We start from the raw sequence: 24,311 nt of genomic DNA on the forward strand, positions 1-24,311 counted from the left end.
AGCAGCAAGGCTGTTGGTAGGGCAATATTGGAAGAAAGATTCCTTGCTGACTATAGAAGAATGGACCCTTAAGGTCTCAAATTTAGCAGAAATGGCAAAAATCTCAGCTTATTTGAAGGATCATTCACAAGAGAGATATATTTCGGTTTGGAGAAGGTGGATAGACTATATTCAGAATAAATATGGGACTAAAAAGTTCCATTTATTTTATGAATAAATTTTAGAATATTATTATTATTATTAATAGTTTATTATAGTGAAATTTTTATTATATCGTATTGTTTATGAATTAGTTTTAATTTGTTTATATGATTAAGTTTATTTGCAAATTGTTTATTTTGTGTTAAAGGGGAGTTAAAGCGCATTATATTTGTTTATCTATATAGTTGGTTAATGTTAGTTAGATTATGATTATTATATTTGTTACCCTGTATTCAGCTCTAGGAAGTGGGGGAGGGAGAGGGGAGGGGGGTAGGGTGAGTGGGTTTGGGGGTATATTTTGTAATTTTTGTAAAACTTTTTAATAATAATAAAAAAAGAATGGATTGAGATGTAGAGAATAAAATGTAGTGGGGAGAGACTGTGACACACAGACAGACTCATTAATGCTCTAGAGTTATGCTCATGGGATGCTTGACTACCAGAAACAGAAACGTGGTCCTATCCAATCCATTCCATGAAACAGGACACTTACAGTGAGTGAGAATGAAGTTCTCCACACTTCCTTTGATATGGTTAGCACTCTGCACATGATCCTCTTGCTCAGCCAATTTGGCTCTGAGTATTTGGATTTCTTCAGCTACTGTCTGATCCTGTGAAAACAAGTATTTTATTTCTTAGGATGACTATAATAAATACATATTATTTAAAAAAGGAAGCTTATAGTTTATCAAGTAACCTAGAGGTGTAGAGTGCTGTGGAAGATTAGACGGACTGAACATTTTGTATGTGAAGCGAATGTATTTTAAAATTCTTCCCAGTCTTCTAAAGTATTGTATTTGGAAGCTATGTAGAAGTCACTGAGCCAATGTAAAAGTATATTTATGGGGGTAATGGGAAATTAAGGATGAGCATATCTAGAGCCAAATTTATAGAGCTATCTATTCTCTGTTCTTTTAGCTCCCTATTTTAATTTCTCAGTTTTGTGATTGCCAAGCTATATCTCTAGATGCTAGTCCCACTGGTATTTGCAGCTCCATCTATATCCCCATTTTAACGTATTCTTGTCTTACTGTTGACATCTGTACCCCCCCCTTTCTTATTTCCTCATCCATCTATCTGCCACACTACTCCCTGTTTTTGTTACAGAATTTGTCAACAATAGCACAGAAGGGCTTCCCAGCCCCAGCAATTCTAAACTGTTCAGAATGATCACCAGAAATTCTAGATGGAGCAATGTGGAATGTCTGGTCGACTGCAATGGATTGGGCAAATAGGGCCATCTCTGCCACACATTGAAGAATAGGGGAAGTGGTATCAACTTAACAATGTTGCTTTCTTGTTGCTTTCTTTATATTCCCCTAATAATTCTCCCCCTAATATTCCCTTAATAATTCACCCTAATAAACTTTATGATGCAAATAAGAGGCACTTGGAAATCATCCTGAGTTGTCTAAAAGGCTAAAGAGAGTTCCAAGCAAAAGAGGGAAGGGAAGATAAAACATCTTGAAGAGTATAGAGGTGAGGAGGCATGTTCTTATCAAAGGACACAACTCTAGGATTAGTACTTAGGTCACAGGCTGGAAAAATGGTTGGCTTCCAAACACCCTAACATGATTTGGGGGGAATTTTGCAATATACTGGCATAGAGAGAAAACCCAATCAACACTATTTAAACTGGACTGGAAAAGGTTTTTAGAATTCTACAATGTTGAGATGGATTTTCAGCTATTATTTACCCAGGCCAATCAAACTGTCACCTCAAATTTTCCAGTGGGGAGAAACTGCTCTACAGTAATAGCAAGATACTTCCCTTTGTGGGTTGCTTTATTTGAGCTGAGCTGAGAGGCATGGGAGATGATGCTCTCCAAAACATTGCAAGGAGGGAAGTGGAATTCTCCAGGATCTGATGCAAAGTGCTGGTATGGACGAGTAATTTCCTAGTGTTTTCTTGGCAGAAAATCTGTGGAAATAGAGAGGTTGGTTAATGCAAATATCTTATATTTTCCTCACTCTTTGGTAGCCTTTGATGTTCTCTTCCTCCCTCTGGCAAAGGAACATAGTTTTCTCATCTCTCTTGCAACACCTCACATCTCCATGAAGTACCTTTTCATAAATGTTCTGTATCACTCTTGGGTTAGAAGCTTACCATCCCTAGCTTGAAAAAGTTCAGCAGTGCACCATTCCCAATAATATGGAGGTGGATTATAAATTATCACTTATCCAGGACGTTCAGAATATTGGTCAAAATTGTTTCCAGTGGTGAAAGATGGAACCCTTAAGGAATTTAAATCTCAATGAAAGTACTCTGTCCTCAGTTACCATGTTGTCCTGTAGTTTCAGGTCAGACTGCAGAAGTGATGCCATTTGGTGGATTCGAGTCTTGGCATCCAAAATCTGTTTCTTAAGAGTATTATAGTCCTGAAGGTATCCTATGACATGAATTCCTTGCTTTTTGTCATCTTCTGTCAGCAGCAATTTATGCTCCCCTACAAAGAAAGAACCACACTGTCAGCCTAAGTTGGAAGTTGTAAGGACCCACTTCAATCCCACATCTTAAGAAAGCAGAATTCTTGGAGACGATTTCCTCCAACAGGAACCTTTATTAAAAGTAGTTGATAGCAGGCATAATAGACAGGATCTGAGGGATTCCTTTGCAGATTAATTCTTTAAAGTGTCCCCAAGCAAACCCCACCCCACAGTTCATCTGGACGGTTCAAATCAGCCAATGCCCAGGTGTTCAGTCCATCGTGGGAAAGGGGAGATAACATCGGTCCGGCTCCGGTTGTAGCATGCTGTTCAAGCACTCTTCGCACCTCCTTTTGAGAACAGAGAAATAAGCCAGTCTCCAGAGGTTGTATTTCTTCCCTTCCCCCCTTTCCCTAGCTGACAGGTTAGGGAGAAGAAAGTTAAGAGAGAGATACACTGCAGGAAGCAAATTGTTACATTGTAGCAGGCAGCAGACACAGAAGCAATAAATAAAGCAAAAGGTTATATTGTAGCAAATAGAGGAAGGGAAAGCAATAACCCCACAGGCACATCCCCCTCCCCCTTGGGAGTATGGCAGAACCCAGGGGAAGGTGAGATTTGTTTTTAGGTCAGAGGGGATAGGTAGAAATGAAATAGGAATGAGTTCTGACATCCTGCCCCCCTCAAAAATAAGAGAGATCCACCTGTAGAGAAAACAAGTATAGAGGTTAGTCTGGTTTGTTGGGATATTCTGTATGAAACCTCTTTAGCAGTTTAGGTACTTTGATGTGACGTTTATGGACCCATTCGTTTTGTGAGGAAGGAAGGTATTTCCATGCTACTAGGTATTGAGTTGCCCCGTGATACTTCCTAGAATCTAGGATTTCTTTTATCTCAAAGTGTTGTTCTCCTTCAACCATGATTGGAGGTGGTGGTGGGGATTTTTAGTCGTAAGGGCAACTGTTCTCGTTTCAGCAAGCTGCAGTGAAAAATTGGGTGCATTTGCTTGAGGTTTTGGGGTAGTTCTAATTTTACTGTTACTGGGTTTATGATTCTTTTAATTGGAAAAGGTCGTATATATTTTGGCCCCAGTTTTGTACAGGGTTGTAGGGATTTTAGGTATTTTGTAGACAAATATATCATTTCTCCTACAGTGAATAGTATAGGTTGGACTCTTTTTAAAATCCTCTTGTGCTTTGTATGCTTGTCTAGCTTCGTCTAATCAGGTGTTTTGTAATTGTGATATCCATTCTTTCAGCGATGGGATTGCTGGTTCGTTTGGAGTCAGTTCTGGCATAAGGTTAAAACTTTGATCGATGGCTACTTGAAAAGGAGTGTAGCCTGTGCTGGAGTGGACTGTGTTATTGTAAGCAACTTCTGTGAAAGGGAGTAGGTCCATCCAATTCGTTTGCTGGAAATTAATAAAGCACCTTAAGTATTGCTCAAGTACTGAGTTCGAACGTTCCGTTTGTCCATTGCATTGAGGATGATGACTAGATGACAGTCCCTGAGTGGTTCCTAAGAGGGATAAAAATTCCTTCCAAAGTTCTGATGTAAATTGCACTCCCCTATCAGATACGATGCATTGGGGTGCCCCAGGCAGTCTGTAGATGTGCTACAGAAATAGTTTTGCTAAGGTTTTTATGGTGGGAATCTTTTGGCAAGGGATAAAGTGCACTTGTTTGGAAAACAGGTCTGTAACCACCCAGATGACAGTGTTTCCATTGCTTTCTGGTAATTCCACTATAAAATCCATGGATATTTCTTTCCAGGGGGCTGAGGGATTCGCCACTGGTTGCAACAGTCCAGGCGATTTCCCTTGCAACCTCTTAAGCACTTGCGCAATAACTTTCTATGTCCTTTTTCATGGACGGCCACTAACATTGCATTTTAATTAAATGTAATGTTTTTATAAATCCAAAATGCCCTGCTGATTTTGTATCATGGCATAGCTGCATGAAAGTGACCCTCTGGGTGGTTGGTATATATAACTTTTCCCCCACCCATGGCAGTCTGTCCTTGATCGTGCACATGTGTCTATTTTTCTGGAACCATTCATCTGTTTCCAAAGTTTTCTGGAAATCGATTCCGATTTGGCTACCTAGCTGCGGCTTTATTTTAGCTTGGGCTGTGGTGGTTACTGGCACTGCCAGTTGTGGTTCAGGCATGAGTGATTTAGAACCGGTAGCTCATGTGCTGTTATATTGGGGCATGCGAGACAGTGCATCTGCCAGGAAGTTTTTTCCCCCTGGCAAGTGTTTGAGCTTAAAATGGAATTCGTGAAAATGCTGGGACCAGTGGGCTTGCTTGGGAGTGAGCTTCCTGGGTGTTTTTAAGGCTTCCAAGTTTTTGTGGTCCATCCAGACCTGAAAAGGGATTTTATTCCCTTCAAGGAAATGGCCCCACGTAAGTAATGACCATCTCACAGTATATGCCTCCTTTTCCCACACAGGCCAGCGCTGTTCCATTTCAGTGAGTTTCCTGGATGTGTATGCGCATGGTTGCAATATCCCTTCATTGTTTTCTTGTAATAGTACAGCCCCCATTGCTACATCGCTTGCGTCCGCCTGTATTACGAAAGGTTTATCCGTGTCTGGGTGCCTCGGTATGGGTTCGATGGAAAAGAGTCTCTTTAACCTCTTGAATGCTGCTTGGCATTCCATTGTCCATTTTAGTGGCTGGCTGGGTTTCACTGAGGATTCTCCCTTCATTTTTAGTAAGTTCATGAGGGGCAGGGCTATTTGGGCAAATGAAGGGATGAACTGGTGGTAAAGGTTTACGAAATCCAGGAAATTTTGCAACTGCTTCCTTGTGCAAGGTGGTGCCCATTCTACTACTGCCCTGACCTTCTTGGGGTCCATTTTGATGCCTGTGGAGATATACAATAACCTAGGTAGTCTATTCTTTCCTGGTAGAATTCGCATTTCGATAATTTGGCATATAGTTGGGCAGCTTGCAGTTTCTTTAAAACCTCTCTGACTAGGTTGACATGCTCGTCTTTGGATTTGGTGAAGGATGTTGTCTAGATAAACCAGGACCTCCTTAAATAGTTGCTCCCTTACTATCTCATTGATTAATTGCATAAATACTGTGGGGGCCCCTTTTAGTCCAAACGGCAAAACTTTAGAATTGGTAAATACCGTTGGGCAATTTAATGTGGTTTTCCATTCATCCCCTTCGTTAATGCTAACATGCTAATACGCTTCCCTTAGGTCTAGTTTAGTGAAAATTCTTTCTTTCGATAGGTGGGATAACATGTCCTTCATGAGGGGTAGGGGGTATAGGTTACTTTCACTGATTGCATTTAGGGTGCGGTAATCCATGCACAAGCGCAAAGTGCTGTCCTTCTTCCCTCTAAAGAGGACCGGGGTGGCTTCCTTAGGTTTGGCAGGTTCAATAAACCCCCTTTCTAGGTTTTTATTTATGAATCTTTCCATTTCCTCCTTCTCTTTAGGGGTCATAGAGTATAGTCTGGATTTTGACAGTTTTGCCCCGGGCTTGAATTCTATGGCACAATCTGTGGGTTGGTGAGGGTGAAGCTCATCCGCCCTCTCCTCATTGAAAACTTCAGCAAGGTCTTGGTATTCGTCCAGTATTTTGGGTAGACCCTTTTCCTCTCCCACCGATTCTTTCTCTGCTCCTGGGTTTGGTAGGGCTCCTTGGGAGTTTAAGTTTGTATAATCCCCCTTCGGGAAATTGAGTTCTGCCATCCTCCAATTTACACAGTGGTTCCATTTCTTTAGCTACTCCAGCCCTAGGATCACTGGGCATTCCATGGCTGGGGTCACTACAAACGTTATGTCTTCCTCGTGGTTCCCCAGGGATAGGTGGACTGGTAAAGTGGCTAAGGTAGCTGGCATCCTCCTTGCTATGGACCCATCTAACTGGTCAAATGAGATTGGTTGTTTCAGCCTTCTCACCGGGATGCCCAAGTTCCCCACTAGTGTCAGGTTAATGAGGCAGCGGGTGCAGCCAGAGTCTATTAAGGCTTTCACTTTGACAGCTTTGGGCATGAAGGGGGCTAATATAGTCACTGTCTTGAGGATGGGTGCAATGGGTCCACTTACCAGAGTTCGCCCTCCGAGCTGTCATCCGAGGTGTCCACCACTCCTACAGTGTAGGCAAGAGTTCCCTCCCCATGCTTGGCAGGGGGTGGGGACTCCACAGCCTCTGTTGCCCTCATGGCGGGTTATCAGGATTTCCCTGATTTCTTGGCCAGTGATCGGTCTGGGTTGCGCTGAGGGGCTTTCAAGTGGCATTCTACAGCACGATTTGAAACAGCCCATTGACTTCTTGACTGTAGCCGGTGGTTTCGCTGACTCACGCGTTGGCTCAGGAGGTGAACAGCCCCATGATTTTCCTCATTGGTGCCTCTTCAGTAGGTCAATCTCTGCTTCCTCTGCCAGGACGTACAATTCGTTGCGTCGGCGTGGGTCCCCACAAGGCAGGCAGGCATCATACAGGTTGTACTTTAGGCCATCTTTGAAATGGCTAAGGAGGATGTCTTCTGGCCAGTTTAGCTTGTTGGGGATGGCCCAGAATTTTTGTGTATATTCAGCTACCAGATATCTGCCCTGCCTCACTGTTTTGATTCTCTCGTGGGCTTTTTGATCAGCCGGGAGGTCCTTGAATCACCTTCTCAGGGAGGACATGAAGTGATTGAAGTTGTAGAGTTCTGGAGCATTGGAATCATGCAGGTTCACCATCCAGTCTGCAGCTGCCCCATCCAAAGCAGATTGCACGATATGGATACGGGCTTTGTTGCTGGGGATGTCTTGCCCATATTCTTCCATGTAGTAAGGACTTGGGTTAGGAAGAACCCCAAGCATTGTGACTCCCCCCTGAATTTCGTGTCCAGCGGCGGGAACCTTTGGATGGATCAGTGCCTTCGCCACCGCCGATGTTGTGTCTCATCCTGATCACCATCTGCAGGTTGGTGGGGCTGCTGAAACAGTAGCTGCTGTCTCCGCAGACATCCCTAGGGCTACAGTTTCTGATTCCCCCTCAATGTCTCTCTGGTTGTAGCCCAAGGTGTTGGTGCGGCCCCGGGATTCAGGGTTCTGCTCCACGAGAGAGCTGAGGGTTCTTTTTATCAGGTCAATAGCTTTCTCTAGGATCCAGTTCGAGTGCTGCACGTGACCTCCTTCCTCTTTGCTAAGGTGCAGGGATTTCTCCATCTCGTGCTTCTATCCAGGTTGGTGGCTGCCCCGCCTCAGGGTCACTTTCCTTGATACTTTTTCCCACTCGTCTTTCTTGCCAACGCCCATCAGCCACTGAGGTTTGTGATTGCACATTTCCACCTCTTCTTCTTCTGAGGAGTATGACGTCTCAGATCCCGACAACTGGCAGGGTCCCTGCCAGAGGGAGGGCTCCCCTTTCAGGATAGGTTCTTCCTTCCCTGCCCCATCGTCTGACATTGTAGTTTTTGCAAAGTCCCCTGGTAAAGGTCTTACTTCCAGGTTGACTATTACTGCAGATCCTGTCTAATATAAGGATCCACTTCAATCCCACATCTTAAGAAAGCAGAACTCTTGGAGATGGTTTCCTCCCACAGGAACTTTTATTAAAAATAGTTGATAGCAGGCATAATAGACAGGATCTGAGGGATTCCTTTGCAGATCGATACTTTAAAGTGTCCCCAAGCAAACCCCACCCCACAGTTCATCTGGATGGTTCAAACCGGCCAATCCCCAGGTGTTAAGTCCATCGTGGGAAAGGGGAGATAACATCGGTCCAGCTCTGGTCATAGCGCGTTGTTCAAGCAACTCTTCACACCTCCTTTTGAGAATGGAGAAATAAGCCAGGCTCCGGAGGTTGTATTTCTTTCTCCCCCAGTTTTCCTAGCTGACAGGTTAGGGAGAAAAAAGTTCAGAGAGAGATACAGTGCAGGAAGCAAATTGTTACATTGTAGCAGGCAGCAGACACAGAAGCAATAAATGAAGCAAAAGGTTACATTGTAGTGAATAGAGGAAGGGAAAGCAATAACTCTGCATGCACATCCCCCCTCCCCCTTGGGAATATAGCAGAACCCAGGGGAAGGTGAAATTTGCTTTTAGGTCAGAGGGAATAGGTAGAAATGAAATAGGAATGGGTTCTGACATAAGTTGCAGTTCTGGACTGCTCTGGCATCAGCAACTATAGTTCCTGCACAGTGACTCATTGCTGTTTCCTACAACCACAGAAAGAAAAAGAGAAGTATAGTATTTGTTCAGAAAGCTTCAGATGGACCTACTGCTTTCTGATATCTTAGAATATTTTAACTTAACATCCTGTAGTATACTAGCAAAGCTTGAGTGAGAAGGAGTAAGGACATACCAGAGACTGTCTTCTGCAGTGGTCCATGCTGTGCTTCATAGACACATAATTCAGGCTGCTGGGTCTGGAAGAGCACTCTGTTTTCTTCACACTGCTGCTGAAGCATTATCATTCTATGTTGAAGCCTGCAAAAATCCCCCCACCAGCAAACAAGAGTCATCTGTTGGCTGAAAGTCAGATGTCTCTGCAATGCTCATACTAATATTCTGCCAAAACCTGCTCACTGAAGATTTCATTGAAGTCTCACAGAAAGAGACTGCAATTCCTCACAAATAGAATCATCAGATTACAAGAGAATTTGGTGGTCTTCTTCCTGGGCAGGAATCCTCAAACTATCCCAGATAATTGGGACATTCTATTAAGCCTTGCAATAAATTCCTCAGATTTTACCATTTTTATTTATTTAATATATAAAATACAAAGAAAAATATAAATAGGAAATTAAGGGAAGGAAAAGGAGAGGGGAAAAGAAAGTGTGAGGTACAAGGGGGAAAAATGGCTTTGACTTCCGACTCTTTTTAACACAGTACAAGATAAAAACCTACAGCCTAAACTTTTTGTTTTTACACAATAAACAATTAGCCATTGTACAACGAAAAATCTATCTGATAGATAAACCAAAGTCATTTATTTTTTTCTGTCACAAGAACAATACCCAGAAGTGATACCCAAATGAAAAACATTCTCAAATATATTCTCCTCTTTGAATAAAATGATCAATTTAACTATTCCTGTTTTATCTTCCTTGCTATGGAAATAATGTGTATTTTTATTTGCACCTAATAATCTTTGTGAACTATCATTTTTATTAAAAATGATCACTATATTTTTTAAAACACTTTGATCTTACTGAGAAAATACTCTTTTTTTACCTTTTTTTAAATGCTAAAATTTCTCTAAACACTTTTCTAGAATCAAAACTTTCTAATGCATCTTTTTTTAACTTTCTTAATATACAGGCTTTGAACTGCAGTATTAAATTTAGATCCCACCCTCCAAACTACCCTTATAGAATATTTTTTATAAACATCCTTCGCAAATACATTTTCAATAACATTTTAAAATTTTGGATCAAGACTTTATTTCAATTACAAATGTCAAAGAAAAATTCATCCTAGATCCTCACTTCTTCCAGTTTGTCTTCATGGAGTAAAATCTTCTTCTTCTCTGGAAAGTTTATCAAGTAGTTATAAGCCCCCCCCCCCCTTTATCACAGATTTCACAACCTTGCTAATGTCCTTAAAGAAAAAGTCCCAAATTTATCTTTTTAAAACTTGCTGATTTTCTTGTTCTTCTTTCAATTGTATTGAAATATTTAAACCATCATAATAAAAGCACAAAATGCTTTTGATAACATAAACTAGCAATTTATGATTCAACAACTAAATGAAATGGATTTTGGAGAAAACTTTATAAATACAATTAAAACAATCTATCATAGACAAATAGCTAAAATAATAATTGTAAATGGATATTTTCAGAAAATTTTAACATTAAAAAAGGCACAAGACAAGGATGTGTCCATTATCCCCATTATTTATATTAACACTGGAAGTATTAAATAGAAATATAAAGCAAGACTCAGAAATTAAAGGAATGAAGATAAAAGATGAAAAATATAAACTACAAGCATTCGCAGATGACTTGGTTTTCATATTAGAAGAACCGCTTGTGACAAGCCCCAAACCTCTTAAAATTCTATCAAGAATTTGGAGAAGTGGCAGATTGAAAATAAATAGAGAAAAGACCAAAGTGATAACTAAAAATCTTACAGAAAAAAAACCCAACTGTCAGAAAAAACAGATCTCCAAATATTTAAGAAAACTAAATATTTGGGGATTTATTTAACAAGATGTGCAACAACAAAAGAAGACAACTAAGTAAAATTATTAAAACAAATAAAACTAGACTTGAAAAACTGGAAAAACCTACAATTGTTGTTAGGGAGAATAACAATGGCAAAGATGAATATCTTACCAAAATTACTCCTTATTTCAAACAATACCTATAAAATTGGGAAAAAAATATTGGATGAACTAAATATAGCTTGAAATTAATTTGCCAGGGAAAAAAAGCCAGAATTAGATTGAAAACGCTACAATAAGCTAAAGAAAATGGAGGATTTGGGCTGCCAGATTGTACCCTATACTATCAAGCATCTGCACTAACATGGATAAAAGAATGGATAACCATTAGACATAAAAGATTACTATACCTAGAAGGGCATGATCTGCAACTTGGATTTCATGCCTTCCTATGGTATGGGAAGAATAAAATTCATAGATACTTTCAAAACCACTATATAAGAAATGCACTTCTTTTAGAATGGAAATGGTAAAAGCAAAAAATTATATAAAAATACCTGGATGCCTTTCAACAATGGAAGTGTTTGTTCACCCAAACCTAATTAACTATGAGCAAATTGTGACTTATAAAGACATTTTGAATATTGAAGGAAAACTAAAATCTAGACAAGAACTAGAACAGGGTATTGATCTATCATGGAGGCCACACCTGCAAATTCAAATCAGATATGGAAGCGATGCTAAAACATCTGGATTCTATAAAGAACAGACAGACTATGAACAGATACTATTGCCATCAGATGCAAAATTGATTAAGAAACTGCATTAAGTACATGCTAAGTTTAAAGATGGAAGAAGAACAAGTTAAAGAAACAATGATAACATGGCCAAAAAACGTTGGGCATAACATAGAGCTAGAAAACTGGAAAAGACTGGGAAAGAAATTCTAAAATAACAAAGGCAGTGGCTTACAAAGAAATACAAAGTGTTTTACAGATGGCACTTACCACCTGTGAGGTTAGCAAAAATGTTTTAAAATATGTCCAGCAATTGTTGGAAATGTAGACAAAAACCAGGCACATATCATCTTTGGTGGACATACCCTAAGGCTAAAAGATTTTGGTCAGGAATACAAAAAAAATGTAGATTTTAAACCAGAATTATTTCTGTTAGGTATAATTGCAGGAAATTATGAAAGAATGTATATATTTAATGTTAAAATTAACAGCAGCAAGAATTATATTCGTTCAACATTGGAAATATGAATTACCAGTGGAAGAAGGAAAATTTTGGACTGTGCAGAAATGGACAGACTTACATTGAAAATGAAGGAGAAAGAAGGTTCAGAATGCTTTAGAACATAGGATACATTTTATCAATGGCTAGAAAAGCAAGGTAGAGAGAAAGGAGTTTAACATATATTAGTAAGCTAAATATTGGAACTCAGACAGCATGTTGCTGATAAAATATTAAGAATCTATAATTATAAAAAATTAATAAAATATGGTTATAAAAAAAGTAAAAAAAAGTTAATGTCTGGTTTGTATTCTAAATTTGCAATGAACTGCTCTGCATTTTCAGCTACTTGTGAACTTGTCTTGGTAGTTTAGTAACATTCTACACATGTTTGAAACTCTAAAGTAATTTGTTTTTTTAATCATCCTTGGCACACAGCTGGTCAACAAATTGGTAGATTTTTTTTAGAGACCTTTCAAATATATCTCTAATAATTTGCTCCTCCATCTTGACTTCTCTCTTTAATCAGGATCAGAAAATTGTAGTCACCCACAACAAAAAAGACCAAGCTACAAGTTACAATAATAAACTAAAATTATAGCTTTCAGTTTTTATGTTGTCAGCTTTCCCCCCCTCCTATTTCCTTATTTTGGCTTGCCTTAGCACCCTTCTTCCTTGTTATTTAACACTAAAGTAATCCCTAAAATGGTGAAGTCTTCAAAAATGCGTAGCAGGTCGTGACTAAAGAGAGCCTCTTTTAACAACTTTAAAAAGATCAATAGTCCTTGAAGTTGATTAAGAAATGAAAGGCACAACATTGTCTGTTTGAAAGGTAAATTTCGAAATGGCGGCTTCTTCATCCACAGATTACAACCCCTCCCTCTCCCCACCCCCTGCTTTTGAAGCCCAGCTCCTGAAGCCGCTTGCATTCTTTTAGCTGTATTCGAGGGTCTTGGGAAATTCTTAGACTCTTCCTGATCTAGGTGGGTCATAAAAACTGAAGGAATGCCAGTACCTTCAATTAGTAGCTGAAGAGCTATAGCTCAGGGGAAAACCCTTCAGGGATCCCTCCCTTAAGCATGTATTCAATCAGCCATCTTCACAGAAGTCCCCAAACCTTGAAATAAATTCCGAAAGGGGGATTGCAAACCTGATTCAAGTGATTCAAATCTGAATAATGTTATCAGCAGATTTCTTTTAACAGCAATGTGGACAGATTAGATAACATCAACAAAGAATTACTGAGAATCCCTTATCTCACATAGTTTCCGCTCTTTGAAGTTCCTCATTCCTGCATTTTGGTCTAGGACGGGTAGGCAACCTCGGCTCTTTTATGACTCTGGTCTCGGAAGTTCATATGGCCACAAAGATAGAGAAAGCCCAAATACACAGCCAAGAAGAAACTTACTGAGAAACTGTGGGATTTCTGCAGGAGTGCCTTATAGAAATATATTCTTTGTTCCCTTTCAGATGTTTGTGGAAAGAAAGCAATGCTATATCAAAATGATTCACAAAAATAGGATGGTAGTCCATTCTTATTTTTTCTTTCACTTTTCCTTTCTTTTGTGTTTTTTCCAGTTATTTTGTTTCCTGAATTTAGAGTGTTTAATAACCTTTTTAAAAGAAGAAATTAGCCAATAAATTAATTTCTACCAAAAGGTCTATTAAAGAAGTCATTTCAAGAATTATCTAAGAATAAAAACAAAAATAACAGAACATCAGAATAACAGAATTGAAAGGGACCTTGGAGGTCTTCTAGGCCAACCCGTTGCTCATGCAGGAGACTCTGTATCATTTCATACAAGGTGTTTTCCAGTCTTTTCTTAAAAGCCTTAAGTGATGGAGAACCCAAAATTCTGAAGGCAAACAATTCCACTGGTTAATTGTTCTCATTGTTAGGACATTTCTCTTTAGTGCTAGGTTGCTTCTCTACTTGATTAGTTTCCAACCATTATTTCTTGTCTTACGTTCTGATGCTTTGAAAAATAAGTTAGCCCCCTCTTCTTTGTGGCAGCCCTTCAAATATTGGAACACTGTTATAGATATACCCAATTCCTACAATTGTTCTTCATATGTTTTATCCTCCAAGCCTTTGTTACTCTTTTTATACTCTTTCCAGGCTCAACATCTGTTCTATGTGACCAAAACTGGACACAATATTCTGAGATCTTATTAAGGTAAGATCACGTGTTCTTGATTCTTTCCCTCTGTTAATGCAGCCTAGGATTACATTGGCTCTTTTAGCTGGCGCTGCACACTCCTGGCTCTTATATGTGATTGTCCACTAGGACTCCAAGATCCTTCTCATAGTTACTGCTATTGAGCCAGGTTTCATCTAATCTGTACCTGTACATTTGGTTTTTCTTGTCTAAGTATAAAACCTTACTTTTTCTACAGTGATTTCATTTTATTAGATAAGGCACAGTATTCTTTTGAGATCCATCTGGATCTTGAACCTATTTTCTGGGCTATTCCTACCAGTTTAGTGTTGTAAGCAAATTTGATGAGTTCCCTTTCTATTCCCTCATCTAAATCAGACATGTCAAACACAAGGCCCAGGGGCTGAATGCGGCCTGTGACGTGGTTTCATGTTGCCCACGAAGCCATCCTGGAAACAGTGAGGGAATGACCTCCGCTGTCTTGGCCCCAGCCCAGGCCAGCCAGGAGCCAATGTACAATTTTGTGGTGGCCATCTATGCTGAAACGTATTCAGTCTTAGCTCCACAAGGCTGTCTGGAAACAGCGAGGAACCAGCCCCAGGTGCATTGGCCCCATCCCCTGGGTGCATGCTGGGGAGGTGTCACCCTTTGTGAGGAATGAAGAAATGCACCATTGCCTGGAAGTGGCCAGCAAATGGCCCTCGCTTATTTCACATATCTGGCTTGATGGGCTCTGGGGGAGGGCTTTTCCAGTGGACCATGCCTTGGCGCTTGCCCTGGTCCCACCCCCTTCTGCCAAAGATTCTCAGATCTGTCCCACTCCTGCTCAGGTCCTCACAGGCACCCTTGACGCGAACGATGTAGAGCTGGCCATGCCCACCCAGTAGGCACACCCACTCTAGTCATGCCCATCCAGTACGCCGCGCCCACCCTGGCCACACCTACCTGGTCCCCCGAGGACAACCACAATGCTGATGTGGCCCTCAATGAAATTGAGTTTGACACCCCTGATCTAAATCTTTTATGAAGATACTGAATAGTACTGGGCCTAAAATGGAACCTTGGGGCACAATACTACCCTCTTCCCTCCTTGCAGATGCAGTTCCAGTAAGGGCTACACGTTGAATGTGGTTTGTCAGCCAGTTACAAATCTGTCTATTTCTCATGGAATTTAATGACACTGTAGAACTAACATTATTGTTCAAAAGATATTATGGATTAAATGCTATGATTGAATGAACAGTGATCCTCAACAAACCTCTGCCATGGTAAATTTTTTGTCAGACTAGACGAGTCCTTGTGAAGATGCCCATTACTAAAAGCAGCAGTGGAAGAAAACTCTGGCATCCAGTCCAGTGAGTTTCATAAATGCATCTGACTGTGATGCCAAATGGTGAACCATATGGCCTAATTCCGTAGAGCTCTTTAGATATTTTAAAGATAATCTATCTGAAGTATCAGTCACCTTACACATAAAATACATCCCCTTCCATCTCAAGACCAAAAAATTAGTATGGAATTCCGTAAGTACCAGGTCAAGCAAAAAAGTCCACCTTTCTTTTCTATGCCCTTTTCCAGCAGATTCCCACCAGCTTATCCTACCTGGAATTGTTCATCTGTAAAGCTATGACCTCCTTTTGAAGCAGTGCAAGATCTTGCTGCTTGTTCTGAATGTCTTCCTGTAGTTGCTGCTGCTCAATCCGCTGCCATTCCAGCTTCAACTTGCCATCATGGAGTTTTGAATGTGACTCAAGCAGAGCCTTCTGCAGGTGCTCCAACTCTGGAAATTGAGAGAGGTATTTGAGGTGATTTTATAACATATGAATGTATTAAGGAAGTCTTATAATATATAGATATATTTGCTGGCATAAGAATGTTGCTTTCTAGATGTTTGGTCTCTCCAAAAGCTGAATTTTACAAGTTCTCTTAAATTGATATGCTAATAGATAACAAAACTAATGAATAGAAGCTAGTCATTAAAGGAGCTCAGAATTCAGAAGACACTTGCTCTAATGGTTGGACATAATAAAACTTTATGTATAAGAGCAAAATAGAGCAGTTTTTTTTTACTAGATTTTTATATTCAGTTATGTGACTCAAAATACTAAAGACTGAGATCTTTTCATACTTAAACCTTTGCAGCAAAGGGACTGCTTTATAATGAAAATGAAGTTGTGGCAATCACAATCGCTTCATCAAATTATTGTTCTTCATTGGCCCTTTAGAAATGTCTAATAACTTTTGATTTTAACAACTTTAATAACAATAACTTGTGCTTTAGTAATGTCTAATGTGCTTATCAAAACGTGTTGCCATTTCTAATCTTATTTACACCATTAAAGCATTTTTTTCCTGTTGTTGAACTAGGAGATGAGAATGGGAATAAGATCTAGGTACTTCTGACAGCACATGCATGTTATATCTGACATTCCAAGAGCAGATGTTTCTGCTTCTTTCACACCATTACTCTTTGCCACTGAGGTGAGATATATTTCCAGTTGGTCCCACAAACGGTCATTGGTATAGATGGACTTCTCTAGACACTGCCAGAGAGTTCGAATCTCAAACATATGTTCCTCTAGAAAATCAGCACTTATATTCATTCAAAAACAAAGGGTGCAAACAAAATGAAAAAGAGAATCATGATAGTGTTCAGAAGGTAAGAGCTAACTTTGGCACCTTAAGAAAATTCATGGATAAGAAAAGATCAGATGAAATGTACATATTTGTAAATTAATAATAGTATCATTAAAACTTTTAACGTCATGATAATATCATGTATTCTATCCCTAAGGGGAAAAAATACCCAAAGATGTTATAAAACTCTTGAAACTGATTTCAAGAGCTCTTACATGTAATGTCCTAAATAACTCAAAGGATCAATTTGTTTATGACCCAGAAGACCTCAGGATAAAAGAGATCTTGACATACTTGAACAATGAGCCCTATCCAACAACTTAAGTTTAATGTGGAGAAAAGCAGTTTTACATTTAGACAGGAAAAAATCAAAGGTTTAAGTACAGATTAGGTGAGACCTGGCTCAAAAACAGCAACTATGAGAGGGACCTTGGAGTCCTAGTGGACGATCACTTGACTATGAGCCAGCATGTGCAGCAGCAGCCAAAAAAGCTAATACATTCCTGGGTTGTATAAACAGAGGCATAGAATCAAGATCACATGTAGTATTAGTACTGTTTTATAAAACCCTAGTGAAACTATACCTCGAATAATGCAATGAATTTTGGTCACCATACTACAAACAGATGCTGAGACCTTGGAAAAAGTTCAGAGAAGAGCAACTAAAATGATCAAAGGCCTGGAGACTAAAACATATGAAGGTTGCAGGACTTGGATTTGGCTGGTTTAAAGAAAAGAAAAATAGGGATGATATCTGAGATGGTATAGGTTCTCCTGCTTGATCAGGGGGCTGGACTAGAAGACCTCCAAGGTCCCTTCCAGCTCTATTCTATTCTAAATAATTTCTCACATATTCACCAACGGATAGAATCGCAGAACTTACGTGAGGGTTTATGTGTAGGAAGGGTGGGTGGGCAACATGATGCAGAGGCAAGTCCCTCGTGAAGCTGGCTGAATGAATGAGTACATGGAGGGATGCAGCTTTCCTCCAATTGTTCTTTGAATTTAGTCTTCCAATCAGCAGTATTTTCTACATGAAATAAGTGAGGAACAGGGTGGCAAGCATGACGGCTGTTTTTGGAAGAGATAATTTTGCCACCTGCAGAAAAAATGCCAATAAATGATTCTGTTTTATTGATGGCAATGTTGAAAGCCAAGGTACAGATAAATTACCAAAGGAGAGATACATATCATGCCCACTACCACAGACAAAGGAATATACAGTATATAGCAGTATAAATATAACACACTTTTACATTGTACACTGCTCAATCACTTTTTGTGACATGGATGCACATATAAATTTAATAAATAACAAACAAACTTGGAACAAAGAGGATTAGGAAAGTTCCTATTGACAAATCTTTCACCACAGCATAGACGTATTTTGAGGGGTATCAGAAATTAGAAAATATCAGTAGATTGGCACAATTCTACAGGGACAAGCCCTGTTTTTACAGACAATTATTATTATGGTTCATTACACAGACAGCCAGATATTTAGACTGGACTTGGCATTTTTAATCATCAAGTATCTTGGATAGGCAGATGTTTATGTTTCATGGTATTAAAGTTATTGCTGCAGGATGTAAGCTATTCCGAATAAAGCTGCCTTTTTGCAATTGATTTTGTAAATGCTGATGATGTTCAAGTGGTGCTCCACAGATGCTTTGGGATTGCACCCAAGATGTCTATTACTACTGGTACTATCTTTCCTTTCTTTTGCTACAGTTGTTTTATTTCTATTTGAAGGTCTTTGTATTTTGTTATCTTCTCCAGGTCTTTCTCTTCTATTTTTTTTTTTTTTTTTGCCATATTGCAATGTTCACTAGCCAGATAGATTTTTGTCTTTGTTTTCCACAATTAAATCTGAGGTATCTGTCTGTCTGAATTCTAAAGCCCCAGAAACTTTAACTTCTATTGCTTTCTCTTCTTTATGATCCCACCAGTTCTTGCTTGCAGGCAAATGGTATTTCTTGCAGATCTTCCAGTGCACCATTGTTGCTACTTTGTTATGCCATTGTTTGTAGTCAGACTGTGCCATCTTCTTGCTGCAGCCAACCAGGTAGTCCACTCTTTCTGAAGCTTCTTTGCAGAGGGAGCACTTGCTGTCTTGCTATCTTATCAATTCTAGCTTTGTATGCATATTTTCTTAAGGCTTGGTCTTGTGCAGCCAGAATTAGCCCCTCTTTTTTGAATTATCCTTGAATTTTCCATTGCCAGGTTTGTTATCCACCTTGCCTGCTATTTTTTTTTTTTTAATGTACTGGCCATGTAATACTTTGTCTTCCCATGGCTCTATTTTTGTAGCCCAGATTGGTCTCTCCAGTATGTAGGAAGGCTTCCTGTTATACTAACTTCAGTACATCTTCTTCACTGTTCTTCATATGTTCTTCCAATGCCCTTTTTTCTTCTTCAACCATTTGATGTGCCTATCTTCCTTGGTAAGTAGATTATTATTAAATTTATTTGCCATCCATCTCACAGTTCAAAGTGATACTTGTCAAGTTTCAGCAATACTAATGCCTCACAGACTTTTTACCAGGAAATGAAATCAAATTATTAACAATAGTATTGGTAGGTAAAAGAAATAGGATGCAATCAGAAAACATTAGTTCTGGTTCCTTCTGCAGAAGAATGAGTAATTCAGTTGTGGTGGTACGTCTGTGTTCAGAATAACTTTGCTTTTGAAAAATAATGCAACTTGGAGATAATTTTTATTATAATTATAATAAATACATTATAAAATTCCATACATTCCATATATCTGAAATTGGCTTCCATTAAAGTCATAATTTTCTACTTTTCATTCTTCAAGCTGAAATTACTTTATTTTCATGGTTTATATTTGCTTTATTGCCATTGATGATATATACTGACTAACAATGGTTGTGGTTTTTAAAATCCGATAAGGTTCAGCTTTGTAAAACTAATGAAATATTGAAAATATTTATTTATTTAATTCTGTGATGCTTCTATATTCCATATCTATTCACTTCATGTTTTATTTTTCTTCACATCTTTTGCCTCTTTTTGTTTCTTTTTTTCCTTCCTTTTTCAAAAATGTTTATTCAAAGAGTTTTAATGATCAGAAACAAATAACAGGACATCAGAGACTGGAATTTCTTATAGAGCGTGATTCCTGGAATTTTTTGCCAGAAGAGGTCAATAGGAAATATTTTATTTTCTTGTCATGTAAAGAAGTAACATATTGCATCTGTATGTACATTTTTGTTCTCCCTATATGAGTCTGTCCGACTTTAGAAGCCCTAGGCAGAATGGTAATCAAAGAATGAATTTAGCTGTAGTTGATGCATGGGAGACTCTTACCAAACTCTACATAAGAACAGCCTGCTTCAACAGAATCCATGGACATGTATCTGTTTGGATGTGTCAAAATGGGCAAGATGGTGGAATGATATACTCATGCAAGGCCTGCCCCTTTGTGTGTGCGTGAGAGAGATGTTAATGCATGTCCAAAAAAGGCAAAACTTATATTGCAAAGCAATGTCCACCATCATCATCCTCTGGAATGGGGTTCCCCTGAGATCTGGATGGTTCCCACTATGCTATAGTTTAAAATGGCTTTTCATCTAAGCCTTAGGTACTGGGTTTTTTCCTATCTGGTCTGTTTCACTTGTATCTTTTATCTTTATCTTTTATCCTTTATTGATTTTATTGTAATTTCTTTAATTGTAGTCAGCTTCCAGATTCCTTGAGAGTTGGAGTTTAGTAAATATTATTCCTCTTTTTGACTCACTCTCATTGTGGATGTCAATTGCCTTCAGGATTTTTCTTCTAGAGATATTGAGAGGTTAGGGCATTAACCTTTTGGTATTGCAGTAGTAATCTGACTGTTTGGACTCTCTATCTTAAAAGGGGCAATTAAATACTTTCTTATTCACTGAAAGATATAACTGCTCTTCCAATTCATGTAATTCATGTTCACAGAAACCAAGTTACAATTAAGTAGTAATAGTTCACCACAGCCTGGCAGTTAAACTGTTTTTTTATTAGTGTTATTCATTTATAACATAACATGTGAAAATACAAAAGCAAATTGTCAGAACCCCTATGCATTTTGCCTTTCCTATACTTTCATTTTTCGGGTTCTGCCGTTCTAATGGGGGGAGGGGACATGGGTATTCTGCAGTGTATTGCCTTTGCTTTGTTCTATTCTCTTTGAAGTATCTTTCTTGGGGTGAGAATGGAATGGCCATTTCCAGAAAAACCTGGCAGCCTTGAGAGCAGTGCCTTATCGGTTCTTCTCACAACAATTTGACACCTATGGATTGGCTTAATTTGAACCAGCGGAAGGGACAGTTGGGGTGGGGTTTGAAAGGGTTCTTTTAATATAACATTTCGCACGGGAAATCTTCAGATCCTGCCTTACTATCCTGCTGTCAATGCCTTCCAATAAAAGTTCCTGTTGAGACAATGCAAGTTTCAAAAGTTCTGCTTTCTTGGGAGGCTTAATTGAGACAGGTCCTTACACAAATAGTAGGGGACAACCATAGAAAAAGGGAAAACAAAAATGGGTGAAGAAAGGGAGGAAAAGAAATAAAAGGCATTGACTTCTGATTGTTGCAGTAAAATCAGACATTAAAATCAAATCGCAACTTTTTACATTTCTATAGTAGTATGTTCTAGCCATTTCTGTATCGACAAATCAATTTAATCGGTAAAACCCAAAATCATATCATTTTTTTCCCACCTCAAGCACAAAGTCCAGAAGCCGTTTCCAAGTAGAAACAAAAGTACTTATGTTCTTTTCTTTTATCAGCATAGTCAATTTGGCCATCTCTGCTAATTCCATCAGCTTTTGTAACCATTCATCTATGGTAGGAATCGAGACATCCTTCCATTTTTGTGCATAGAGCAATCTTGCTGCCGTCACCATATATAAAATCAGAGTTCCAATTTTTTTTCCCAGTTCTCTTTCCATTAGACCCAAAAGGAAAGTTTCTGGTTTAATCGTTATGTTCACTTTAAGAATTTTCTGCAGCAGTTTTGCTAAACTGTTGACTACCTCTGATCAAACTATCTGAACTTCCTCATGGAGCAGAACAATATTAATTCCCTCCATAAAAGTTCCAAATAAATCACACCAGTGAATTTATCTATTTTTTTTATTTTTATACCCTTTATTTTTTTTTTATAAATAACTCAAGGCAATGAGCATACATAACACTCCCTTCTCTTTTCCCTAACAATGAACCTGTGAAGAAGGCTGGATTGAGAGAATGACTAGCCCAAGGTCACTCATCTGGCTTTCATGCCTAAAGAACTAACACTCATAGTCTCCTGGTTTCTACACCAGCACCTTCACCACTACACCGAACATGCTAAGCTGTACTTTATATTTGGAATCTCTAAAAGGTCAGCCACAAATCACCAAGGAAAGAAGCAAACAATGGTCTATGCCAAAGGTCTGCAACCTTAAACACTCAAAGAGCCACTTGGACCTGTTTCCTAGAGAAAAGAAAACACTGGGAGCCGCAAAACCTGTGCGCGCATGCACGTGCGCACACAATGGATGGGGACCTTGATTGAAGAGTTTAATTAAAAAGAAATAGAGGCTGCTGTGCATGAGTTCTCTCTCTCCCTCTCTCTCTCTCCTCTCCCTCTCTCTCTCTTTCTGTCTCTCTCTTTCCTCTACCTCTCTCTCTCTTTCTCTTTCCTCTCTTTCTCCTTCCTCTCCCTCTCTCTTTCTCTCTCTTTCCTCTCTCTCTCTCTCTCCCTCCCTCCCTCCCTCCCTCCCTCCCTCCGATCTTCTGCTCACTTGGCAAGCTGGCTTCAGGCTGTTCTCAAACAAGCTGACACACATTATTGGGCTGGCTCTCTCCTGCCCTTCCTGTTTCCTGCAGAGACGCAACAAAGGGAGGAACCCCGCCAAATAAGCTTGTCAGCTTGTCATAACAGTGTGAGGCCACTCTCTTTTTTATACACACACACATACACACAGACAGAGAGAGAGAGAGAAAGAGAGAGAAGGGAAGCAGGGAAGCGCAAGTGCCTCTCTCTGTCTCTCTCTCTCTGCAAATGGCTGAGGAGGCTAGGAGCCGCAGGAGAAGGCTCAAAGAGCCAAATGTGGCTCCAGAGTCGTGGGTTGCCGACCCATGATCTATGCTATCCTTGACAATAATGAAGGTACCATGCAGAAAGTGTTAGGCACATCATGCAAAGCTACATGCCAGATGGGGTGCTGGGCCAGGAAAGCTCACTTTCTCCAAGTTGCTTCTGTAGCATCTGCAACTCCTGCTGTGCTTCAGTCAGGGAGAAGGCTGGTATTCTGCAGCAGCCAAGCAGGGGCCTTGAGCATGAAGATGGGGGTCCAAAAGACACGCAGGAGGATGGTTTTGAGTCCAGTGAAGCCAAAAGCAAACCTGTTGGCTTGGACAAGGAGTCATCATAAATGCCTAGAAATGGAAATAGAGGAGAAACAAAGAGATTGGCAGATTAAATTAGGACATCCTGAGGAAATAGATTGTTCCCAAAAGATACAGATTGTTAAACAGAATAACTTTTCCTCTTTTTTAAAACCTGGTGGTAATTATAAATATTGCTGAGCCAAAATTTAGATGAGCAGCTAAGAAGGCATCCTGAGCACTTTTTAATAGATTGTTTAAGATAAAGCAAGAACAAAAGAAGCAGCTTATCTACCAGTACTAGGATACAGCTATTTCTACACACATCACCATTCATTGGGAAGGATTTTCTTTTTAAAATAATGGTGTGGTGATAGCAAGCTAATTTAGCACAGTTCCTGCAAGCCAGGCTGTTAGCAGAGTCCAACAGCACTTCAGGAAATGAAACTGGCAGCAGTATGGCTGCAGGCAGCCCATTTACTGGTCAATTCTGCTTGCTGCTTAGCTTAGCCTTTTTTTAAAGTGCTAAAAGTGTCCAGGCAAACCTTAAGGCACAAGACAAGGATGTCCTTTATCTCCATTATTATTTATATTTTGTATTGAACAGAAATGAAATATCAGGCAAGAAATAGAAATTAAAGGATTGGAGATAAAAGACTAAAAATATAAGCTACAAGTATTTGCAGATGACTAGGTTTTCATATTGGAAGAACCACTTGAAACAAGCACTAAATTTATGGAGAAAATAGAAAAAAATGGAGAAGTGGCAGAGAAAAGACCAAAGTGCTAACTAAAAATCTAACAGAAAAACAAAAAAATCAATTAGCAAAACAAAACCTTCAAATAGTTAAAAAAGTTAAATATTGGGGAATTTACTTAACAGCAAGATGTGCAACAATAAAAGAAGACAATTATAAAAGATTGCTAAAACAAATAAAATTGGATCTGGAAAAGTGGAAAAATTTACAACTTTCAATGTTGGGGAGAATAGCAACAGTGAAATACTTTTTTTTTCAAATGATACCTGGGAAAAACCTTTTTTGATGAACTAAATACAACAATATTGAAATTTATCTAGCAAAAAATGCTAGAATTAGACTAAAAATGTTACAAGAAGTGAAAGAAAGTGGAGGATTTGGATTGCCGGACTGGATGTTATACTA

At 39.2% G+C, this 24,311-nt stretch overlaps 2 protein-coding genes across 22 annotated transcripts in view; one reads left to right on the forward strand and one right to left on the reverse strand.

Annotated features, from left to right (window-relative positions):
• LOC120300205 overlaps positions 1–24,311 on the forward strand; it is a 111,154-nt gene that overhangs the window by 20,285 nt on the left and 66,558 nt on the right. For 3 of the 15 annotated variants that reach the window (XR_005554591.1, XR_005554589.1, XR_005554590.1), the window contains one exon: positions 15,722–15,939. The exons of 9 other annotated variants lie outside the window; for them this stretch is intronic. The gene's annotated coding sequence lies outside the window, so the exon portion shown is untranslated. Of the gene's footprint in view, positions 1–14,103; positions 14,162–15,721; positions 15,940–16,510; positions 16,625–24,311 lie in introns of all 15 variants that reach the window. 3 more of the 15 variants (XR_005554592.1, XR_005554587.1, XR_005554588.1) reach the window with 3 other exon arrangements.
• LOC120300202 (phosphodiesterase 4D interacting protein) overlaps positions 1–24,311 on the reverse strand; it is a 247,225-nt gene that overhangs the window by 3,760 nt on the left and 219,154 nt on the right. For 6 of the 7 annotated variants that reach the window (XM_039325907.1, XM_039325906.1, XM_039325904.1 and 3 more), the window contains 7 exons: positions 23,005–23,199; positions 17,664–17,879; positions 15,746–15,923; positions 8,944–9,068; positions 2,482–2,648; positions 1,973–2,122; positions 695–812 (listed from right to left, as the gene is read on the reverse strand). In XM_039325907.1, the coding sequence (XP_039181841.1) occupies positions 695–812; positions 1,973–2,122; positions 2,482–2,648; positions 8,944–9,068; positions 15,746–15,923; positions 17,664–17,879; positions 23,005–23,199 (1,149 nt within the window). The remainder of the gene's footprint in view (positions 1–694; positions 813–1,972; positions 2,123–2,481; positions 2,649–8,943; positions 9,069–15,745; positions 15,924–17,663; positions 17,880–23,004; positions 23,200–24,311) is intronic. The other variant, XM_039325902.1, reaches the window with a different exon arrangement.

The sequence above is a fragment of the Crotalus tigris genome, unplaced genomic scaffold, assembly GCF_016545835.1.
Source record: "Crotalus tigris isolate CLP2741 ecotype Arizona unplaced genomic scaffold, ASM1654583v1 scf7180000024339.11422700, whole genome shotgun sequence".
Lineage (NCBI taxonomy): Eukaryota > Metazoa > Chordata > Lepidosauria > Squamata > Viperidae > Crotalus > Crotalus tigris.